This window comes from Ursus maritimus, unplaced genomic scaffold (genome assembly GCF_017311325.1).
Source record: "Ursus maritimus isolate PB19 unplaced genomic scaffold, ASM1731132v1 scaffold_2, whole genome shotgun sequence".
Lineage (NCBI taxonomy): Eukaryota > Metazoa > Chordata > Mammalia > Carnivora > Ursidae > Ursus > Ursus maritimus.
Window position 1 is genome coordinate 86,973,701 of NW_024424452.1, and position 9,121 is coordinate 86,982,821.

At 53.4% G+C, this 9,121-nt stretch overlaps 1 protein-coding gene across 2 annotated transcripts; it reads left to right on the forward strand.

The window, feature by feature from the left end:
• The first annotated feature begins 540 nt into the window (after positions 1 to 540).
• Positions 541 to 6,294, forward strand: RGS16 (regulator of G protein signaling 16). Of its 2 annotated transcripts, none has more exons than XM_040636311.1 (5): positions 541 to 702; positions 1,614 to 1,724; positions 2,470 to 2,534; positions 2,818 to 2,984; positions 4,443 to 6,294. In XM_040636311.1, the coding sequence occupies exons 1-5, from the start codon at positions 659 to 661 to the stop codon at positions 4,662 to 4,664; spliced, it is 609 nt and encodes a 202-aa protein (XP_040492245.1). In that variant the 5' UTR covers positions 541 to 658; the 3' UTR covers positions 4,665 to 6,294. The 2 variants fall into 2 exon arrangements, with proteins under 2 accessions (XP_040492245.1, XP_040492246.1); XM_040636312.1 differs by having other exon boundaries at positions 2,473 to 2,534.
• Positions 6,295 to 9,121: the final 2,827 nt, after the last annotated feature.

The window sequence follows — 9,121 nt, forward strand, 5'->3', positions numbered from 1 at the left end:
GAGCTGCGGTAAAGGGTAAAGGGCTTACTTAGCCCCATGGGCATTCGGGTGGGTGCACAGTAAGTAGTAGTTATCAGTATAATCATGACGCTGTCTCGCGCGGCTTGCACCGCTTGCTCCCGTCCATCAGGACCGAGTAGGTTCAGGAACAGGCTGTGATCCGCACGGTGTGTGCCTCCCCAACGCGCCACCCCCACGCAAATCCGCCCGCTACCGCTGAGTTGGTTTTCTGATTTTACTAGAGACCGACGGGTTTTTTTCCTACTAAACTGAGTGGGCGCTTCTCGGTCCGTGTGACTTCCCCGCCGCTTCTCCTTCCGCAAGCCGGCGTAGCCCGGAGGACAGGGCAGCCGCGAGCGCCCGGCTGTGCGCAAGTTGCGGGCGCCGCGCCCCGCCCCGTCGAGCTCCCGGGCCCCGCCTCCATCGTCCCCGCGCGCCGTCCCGCTCTCCGATTGGTCGTCGGCGCTCAGCCCCGCCCCGCTCCCTCCGAGGGAATAAAAGCCGGGGTAGCTGCGGGTCCCCGTTAGCAGCCTGATAAAGCCGAGGCGCCTTGGGGAGTGCCAGCCGCCGCCCCTGCCCCTTTGCCGCCTCACGTCCGAGGTGACCACTGGAGCCCGTCACCATCCTCTCCACGACTTCCTGCCCTGAACCCGCAGCCATGTGCCGGACCCTGGCCGCCTTCCCCACCACCTGCCTGGAGAGGTAAGAGGGGCTTGTCCGTGAATCTTGCCAGCTGCCCGCACGAAGTCCAAGTCCCACCAATCCTTAGGGAGTGGAGCGGAGGCTTGGGGAGCGGGCGGGCGGGAGAATCGGACTCTCGTGACTTGAGTGGAGAGGCAGCGGTCACCTTGGTTCCAGGTTTTCAGAGGCTTCCCTTAGAGTCTTAGAGAAGCGACGGGCCAAGAGAAGGGAGAGGGAAGAAGGGGAAGCAGAGGAATCACTGCATCCCCCCGTCCTCTGACGAATGGCAGTCCTCAGGTGACCTGCCGAAGCGCGGCTGCAGGAAGAGCACATTGGCTTCAGCAGGCAGAACTCCCTTTTCTAGTTTCTTCAGTGCTTGCTTTTCATTCTACAGCCCAGATCTAGGAGCATGGCCTTCCCCGGGCCCTGAGAAGGCAGGGAGGTGTTTTTTTGGGTCCACCAGTGAGGGATGTGCCCACTTCCCAGGGAGCTACTCAACCACCTCTAGTCCTTGCTGGAGCTGGTGGCTGGGAAGCAAAAGGTGAAGAAAGTGAAAGCAGGAATCAATTTCCACACAGTTCCAGAAATATTCGTGACAAGCCTAGAGGGTGCTGAACTGCCTTCTGCTAATCAACAGGCACAAAGATAGATCAGTGTGACTTAAGTGGGAAAAAGCCCATGTGTGCTGTGCTCTAAACTCAGACAGTGTTTAAGTCCTACTGAGGAACAGCCGAAACATTACTTTCATTGTTTCTGGGTTGGTGATATTAAGAGACAAGCGGAGTTGAAGCCCTGGCAACAGCTGAAGGTTCCAGGAACCCTGGAGGCTGGAATTAGGGTGACACCAGCCTAAACCCTTTGGGACCCCATAAACCTTTTTGCCCTGGCTGAGCCAGTGGGGGATCCTTACGGGTTCCTGCTTCGTCTTCCAGAGCCAAAGAATTGAAGACACGGCTGGGGATCTTTCTTCACAAATCAGAGCTGGGATCTGATACTGGGAGTGTTGGCAAGTTCGAGTGGAGCAGCAAACACAGCAAAGAGGGGTAAGTCCTGCTAGCCACTAGCTGGCCTAGGGCCCTGGAGGGGAGGGAGCCAGATTTAGGAAAAGAGCCACAAGAAAGTAAATACAAGGAGAAATTAAGACATGCAAGGGTGGGCCTTGGTGATCCCTTCCTGGCTATGGGTGACTGGGTAGGTGGCTCCAGGGTTCTGAGGTCACCAGGGTACCCAGGGTCGGAATGTCTAGTTACCAGACTCTCCCACCTGGAGATGTCATCGTCCATGCAACAGGGCGGGGACAGGGTCTAAGAACACTTGAGGTTTTTCAATCAAGATTCTTTTTCCATTAGCATGCCCTTTGCCTATAAGCCCTTTCATATTGGACATCAGCAGTGCCAGGTGCTGCTGTAGGTCTGGGATTATGGGTAGACTTAATCTCTATTAGTGAGGCCCTTATTTCCTTGGGGGAAGTATAGAAAACAAAGCTCAGAGTCAGAGGAATAGAAACAATTTTGGACAGTGAAGAGACAGACTTAGAGTTACTTACTGAGGGCCAGAAGTTCCCTGGCTTTGGCTTCTTATTACTGAATTGTCCTCTAGAAAAATACCTGTAGCCTCAACTAAGAGTTTGAGGAGTCCGCTCCAATAATCCCTGAGCAAGTGTTTGTGTGAATTATACAACTTCCATCAGAGCTCTGGCTAGGACTTAGGCTATGCATTAGTGTGTTGGTTTTTTAAATTAAAATCTCAGCCTTTTTAAAAATCTTTTTTATTTTTTAATTTTTTTAGCAGAAACTTCTCAGAAGATGTGCTGGGGTGGAAAGAGTCATTTGACTTGCTACTGAGCAGTAAAAGTGAGTAGGACCCTGTTGTGTCTGTCTGTGGATGGCACATGTGTACCCATGTGCTTTGGAGCCAGCCTGAGGGATGCTGAAAAGCGTGGGCAAAATAATAGTCGTAGTAATAATAATAATGATCCCCTAGTGTGCCAGCCTCTGTTCAGAATACAAAGGCAGGTCCTTGTTCAAGAAAATTACATCCTAAAAATAGAACCATTAACTACAATTGCTGTCTTTCTTCTTTTATTCCCCGCTGTCCTGCTGTCTGACCTGTCTCTCCCTCTCCCCTCAACCCCAGATGGAGTGGCTGCCTTCCACGCTTTCCTGAAGACAGAGTTCAGTGAGGAGAACCTGGAGTTCTGGCTGGCCTGTGAGGAGTTCAAGAAGCTCCGGTCGGCTACCAAGCTGGCCTCCCGGGCTCACAAGATCTTTGAGGAATTCATCCGCAGCGAAGCCCCAAAAGAGGTCAGAACCTCAGCATTTTCCGTGAATCCTCCAGACCCTGCCTGCTCCTTCCCCACCGAGGATTGGTGGGGGGTGGGGGTGGGGGTCCAGTAGGGGAAGGGTTGAGTTTAGAGAGTGATCTTATTTGACACAGGGGTGAATGGGCTTCTGTGGCCGGAGACCAGGAAAGCTCTGTCACTTCTGGCTGCTGTTACCCTCTTACCCTCAGACTCACTGATGGGGCTAGAGGCATTGGCGGGTGTTTTGGCCTCTGTCCATACCCACTTTTGCAAACTAAGGCCTTTTTAGAGGCTCAAAACACACAAGTGGGGAGACAGGTCAACCTAGGGACCTTGTGTGACCTGGTCCAGTCCCCAGGCTGACCTGCCTCAGGCTGGCTTGTGTGTGGGCGGTGAATTTTTGCACCTTCCCTCAGGTCTTGGCTGCCTGCCACCAGCGTTTGGTGAAGCGAGTGGGGCCACCTTGTGGAGAGAGAATAGTAATGCCTTGCTTTTGTAGCCTATGTTGTATTTTCTGGGCACTTTTAATTTTTTCCATGTCATTCTGTAAAGATTTATTCAGCACCAATTACGTGCAAGGCGCAGTTATAGTCACTGGGGACATAGCAGGGACAAAAAGTCTCTACCCTAATGAGAGAAGATGACAATAACTGATTAAATGAGTAAATACATGTCAGGGATGGTGTGTGTTCTGATCCGAACAGAGCAGGGTTTGAAAGGGAGCACTGCCAGACGGGGTGGGCAGACGTGAGGTCTTTTTGTTTTACAAAGGGAAGTGAGGGGTGAGCTGTCCCGTAAGGTGACAAATGAACAGATGCATAAAAGAAGGGAGGGAAGAACATTCCAACACAGGAAGTGGCAAGTGGAAAACCCACCAGGCAGTGGGCCCAAGTGGGGCCCAGAGAGTGAGGGAGGCAGAACAGGAGAGGAAGTCAGACTGGAGGCAGGGGCCAGATATGGACCCAGGTGGCTGTGCGGGCCCAGCACGCACGTTGGCTTTTCCTCTGAGTGACATGGGAGGACAACACTGCTGCTGGCAAACTGACTTGAGTTTTCAAAGGTTCGGTCTAGTCACTGGCTGGAGAATAGACCACAGGAGCAAGGGTCAAGGAGAGAGACCAGTTAGCAGGCTCTGCCACTAACTTCAGGGGAGAGGTGATGGCAAACTGACCCAGGACTGTCCCGAGGCAGGGATGAGAAGGCGTTAGATTTGTATGCATTCTTAACACAACCTTGATAACTTTGGGAGATTGGAGGGCAGACCCTGGGTCCGATGTGCAGACAGGCCCAGAGTTGAAAAGCCAGTTAACGGTAAGCTCCGGAGACCCCAGGTTCTGGTTTCAGAATCTGGTACTCCTTCCACTGCTGCACCTGCCAGTTAGCCCCCCAGCCCTGGCCTGCTGGACCCCTTGCCTGGCCCACCCTCCCCTAACCCACGTGCTTGCCTTCCTTCGTGCAGGTGAACATAGACCATGAGACCAGGGAGCTGACCAGGGTGAACCTGCAAGCTGTCACGGCCACGTGCTTCGACGTGGCTCAGGGCAAGACTCGCACCCTGATGGAGAAGGACTCCTATCCACGCTTCCTGAAGTCCCCTGCTTACCGGGACCTGGCGGCCCAAGCCGCGGCTGCCTCGGCCTCTCCTGCCAGTGGCAGCCCGGCGGAGCCCTTGCACACTTGAGCCTCCTGGCGGTGAGGGAGCCGGCTGCAAAGAGAGGTGGAGTCACCCATCCCCGAGGCACAGTCTACCAGGCAGGCGTGAGAGGACAGTGAAAGAAAAAGCCCATCTGGCAGCCTGTTTCAGAAGCACCCTCTCCTCCAGATACTGTGGGACTGGATTCCACACCTGGGAGGGCCCCCCCACCCCCACTTCCAGGACCAGCAGATAAGGGCCGAAGATAAAGGCTGTGTGGGGCTCTCCAGGGAGAGGAGAGGAGGCGTCGGCGTTCGCGTTGGCTCTTGGCCTTCTCCACGGGGCAAGAAATATTCCGGGGTGGTTTGGGAGACACAGATGAAGGGAGCTTGAAAATGAGACAGGGCAGGACAGCTAGATGAGCTCTTCGGCCTGGTGAGGCGCTGACGCAGATGGCACCCTGTTTGCCTCGTTCGCAGGCTGTCCAGGGCCCGCAAGGGCGCTGCGAAGTGGTGCCTCCCGCCCTGTCCCCCTCACTGCCTCTGCGGCCCAGGCCCCTGAGCCCCCCTCCTGTGTCCCGCCTCCTCAAGGCCAGAGCACCAATTTGACCCTTGCCCCAAATGAGATTTTTTTTTATACCTCAAAAACTGCCTTTGGAGCCCGTTTCCGCATCAGTAGAGAGCCTGGAAAAGGGGCCGTCTTGTTCCTCTGAAACTCATCTTGGTGCTCGTGGTGACCTTTGCTCCCTGACCCCGTGCTGTGCTCGCAGCAAGGTCCACCTGTGAGCAGGGCCTGCGAGGGCTTGTCACAGGGGTGTGCCCTCTCTCGGCCCTGGGCTGCCCTAGACCGTAGGGCCCGTGAGGAGGAAGGTGTGGGGCCTCTCCGTGAGTGGCTAGTCCAGCTCTTAGGCTCTGCAGTATGGAACGAGAGAGAAAAGGATCCTAAGAAATCTCTTGGCAGTTCCCAAAAGTTCCGCTGAAATCAAGCCAGTATTTTCCGTGGGTGTGAGAACAGGAAAAAAGGGATGCCCAAAATGGAAGGGGAGCCTTATGTTTCTTTCCTGTGGATGTGAGGTGTCAGGGGAAGTTGGACCAGGGACCACGATGGCCCTTGGAAGACAGAAGCTGGGGGTGCAGCTGGAGAGAGAGGCTGCTTGGAAGAGCCAGACGGGGGAACTCAGAACCTGCTTGTCACTTCAGGGCAACACCAAACACACATTTTTGTGGTGGGACTTCCGCATGAGCCCGGGCCCGGGAGGCGAATGAACCAGGCGGCCCCCTTATGCCCCAGGAAAAGCAACACTGTTCTCTCTGCACTATGAGCTCCTCTAGGAGAAAATTATTTAAGTATAATGTGTTGTCGGCTTTGTGACAATTGTCATAGCATATTATTTTTATTACTGTCGTGTTGTTGCTATTGTTATTTATTATTGTAATTTCAGTTTGCCTCTGCTGGAGAATCTCAGCAGGAGCTGGCAGCCTGACTGTCTCCCTCTCCTCCAGACTCTACCTCTGAACGTGCTGGGAACCTCTTAGCGCCTGTCAGGGACTCCTCACTAAATATTTATTTATTGTTGACAATGGAGCTGGTTTCCTAGATAGGGATGATGTACTTTATCCTTGTTTCCCTGTTTCAGCATGTTATATTCTTGTAAAATAAAAATAAAACCCAAATATGAGATCCTGTCTGCAAGGGCTGTGCGGGTGGGAAGAGGGAAGAGGGAAGAGGGAAGGGGAAGGACCGGGGAAAGCCTGGGGGACGAGCTGGCCTCCGGAGATCCCTCCCTGCACATGGGAGAGCTCTTGTGTCACACGCAGAGGCCCAAGTGAAAGACCCATGTTTGCTAGTGACTGGCAGAGTTGATGAAAAGGGGATAGGTGCTAAGGGTGGCCACCAAGATTGGCAACTTCCTTTAGCCGATGACGGCCCCAGCTTGTGTCGGGCGGTTGTGTGGTGTCGATGGAACCCAGTCAGCCTGCTGTCATTGGAGAGCCCATGTCCCTTGCCCAGAGTAAATCATTCCCAACTTGGCCTCTCACAGCACAAGGGGAGGCTCCCCTTGGTCCTGCAGCCACAGGGGATCAGTTATCTGGTGGCTTTCAGGGCATATTCACTTTAGCCCATTTTTAATTTGCATTAGAATTTCATATAAATTCAAAGCATTAGTATTTTGCAAATAATTTCATAGACGTTTCTGAGAGGAGCTACGGGAAGTCACTCCATACGTGAGGCTGCTCCGTTCCATGGGCTGAGGGAGCAAGAGGGTCGAGCTGGGCTTGAAAGAATCTGGGGGGAGGTTTGCAAGGATCATATTTGCTCTTCCTTCGCCAACAGCCTATTCATTCTCTTTTCTTACCCTACTAATCCTCCCCCCGCAACCATTATCACTATTTAAAAATTCCTTTTCTATTGAATTATCTGTTTGCACTCTCTGATTTATTGACCTGGATGGGGATGATATCTAGTTGCAAATGTGGGACGGGGTGACCTCAGAGTCTTCCTACTGCCATCTTCCCAAGCACTTTTCTTGAATTATCTGTTTGTACACAGATCTGGATCTTCTATTGGCTTTTATTTCTCCCCTATTGTTAGTCTGAGTAAGTGACCAGACCCCAGGGATGTTGGGTAGAAAACCTGGTGGATTCATACTGTAAGCCCAGGTCTAAGGGACAGTGCTGTGGACAACTCCAGGAGGGATTCAGAATTGCGGGGCCTGAGAAGGAAGACTGGATCAGATGCCGTGGCAGACCCCGAGCTCACGGAGTCCTTCCCCCAGCTCCGTGAGGTAGGTATGTTAGCCTGTGATACAGGGAACCGAGGCTCATGGGGCAAGGAACAGGCCCCAGGCAGCTGGCTGGAGAGAGCAGCAGAGATGGTGATGCGATGGGATCCCAGTTAGACCATGAGGAGGCATCCGTTGTGCAAGAGACGCATGGGGGAAGGTGACTGATGGGGGAAGAAGAAAGCTGGGTACCCAGAGAGGGGGCTAGTTATTCACATTGTCCTCATTTCCTTCCTTTCTTCCATCTTTCCACCTTTTTACATGCATTTGAGTGCATCCGTGTGCCTGGCAGGAAACCAAAAGCAGTAACTGTACTTTCAACGGAAAGTAACCTCATTTATTGAATAGTGGGTGGGGATTCTGAATGTGGTTAGACAAGGGCACAAGTGTGTACTTTTTGAAGCAATGTGGGCAGCCAGTAGGAAAAGGCAGGTGTAATCAGTGAGTGATAGAGAAATGAACGGGGATGTTGGACATCCTGTGGCGGGGGTGTGTGCTGGTTGTCCCCACAGTCCAGTGAGGCCATCCTCAAGGCTCGTCCCCATCCCCCCAAACCTCCCTCTCACATAGAAAGTGGTTTTGGCTTCCGTGGTGTGGCTGAAGGTGGTAGGTCCACATTAGAAAGGAGAACAGCTCTTTGCTGACCTTTTACATGTCCCAGGTGTCAGGCTCGTAACAGTCCCATGCTGGGGACTGTTTAAGGGATTTCCTGAAGATCACACCGCTAGCAAGTGGCTCTGATATCTTTGGACTCCCCAGCTCTGCCCCCTCCCCAGAGCACTCTAGGCTTTGGCTCAGCAGGTAAAGCATTTCCTAAGTAGGTTGTGGGGGGCCTCCCAGGCCTCTCCCTACTCTCTCCCCTGTCCCTTGAAAACAAATCTGTCCCAGTTCCCAGAGTCACTGTCACCGTCTCACGTTTCCTTGCTTTCTCATCTTGGACCACCTCCCTGCTGTGTCCCCTCCTGTCCTCGCTGCTGCCCTCCACCTCCTTAATCAGCTAGAGAACCATCTTCCAAAGGCCAACTCAAGGATCTTTCTGGGGATACTTGCCTGAGCCTTCGGGTCTGATTATGGGTACCTCTCTTTCATGAACCACTGCTGCCGATGCTCACCCGAATTGGAGCGCTTAGGTCCCAGGTTTCTGCCTCTCTGCGCCTGACGGCAAGCACCTGGACCTAGGCAGGTCTTTTTCTCCCCAGGGCCGTGATCACAGACGAGCATTCAGCAGATGGCTCTTGAGTTAATGATTAGTTTTAAATCCAGCAGGAGGGAAGTCCAGACTACAACTTTGAGCTTCCTACCAGCACTGTCCCTACGCAGGCACTGGCCACCCATGTTCAGGCTTCTCCATCTCTTCTGCGTGTCACCTCATCCCGTCTTGGAAATGGGTTGAGTCCAGCTTCTCCTCCCCAGGCTCACCGAGACTTCCTTAGAGGAGGCTTTTGTCCTCTCTGGTCTGAGCTATAAAGATAGCTTTCCACCTGGTCTCCGTCCACCGACCTCTCCCACTCAATGCCCACGCTGCCAGTGTTCTTCCCTAAAGCACAGATCTGAGCAGGTCGTGGCTGCACTGAAACCCCTCCTGTGGCTCCCCTTTGACTACAAGAGAAAGTCCAGATCTGACCATGGCATCTGAGGCTCGCTCTGAGCTGACCCAAGTCCCTCTCCTGACCGATCTCCTGCCCAGATGGCCTCTACGCACATGCTGTTCTCTGCTTGGAAT

What these genes read in the sequence shown, in the direction of transcription:
- RGS16 (XM_040636311.1), top strand. Translation starts at nt 659, where the DNA reads ATGTGCCGGACCCTGGCCGCCTTCCCCACCACCTGCCTGGAGAG. An exon ending in CCCACCACCTGCCTGGAGAG is followed by an intron (nt 703 to 1,613) that starts GTAAGAGGGGCT and finishes TTCGTCTTCCAG; the next exon opens with AGCCAAAGAATTGAAGACAC. An exon ending in GCAGCGAAGCCCCAAAAGAG is followed by an intron (nt 2,985 to 4,442) that starts GTCAGAACCTCA and finishes TCCTTCGTGCAG; the next exon opens with GTGAACATAGACCATGAGAC.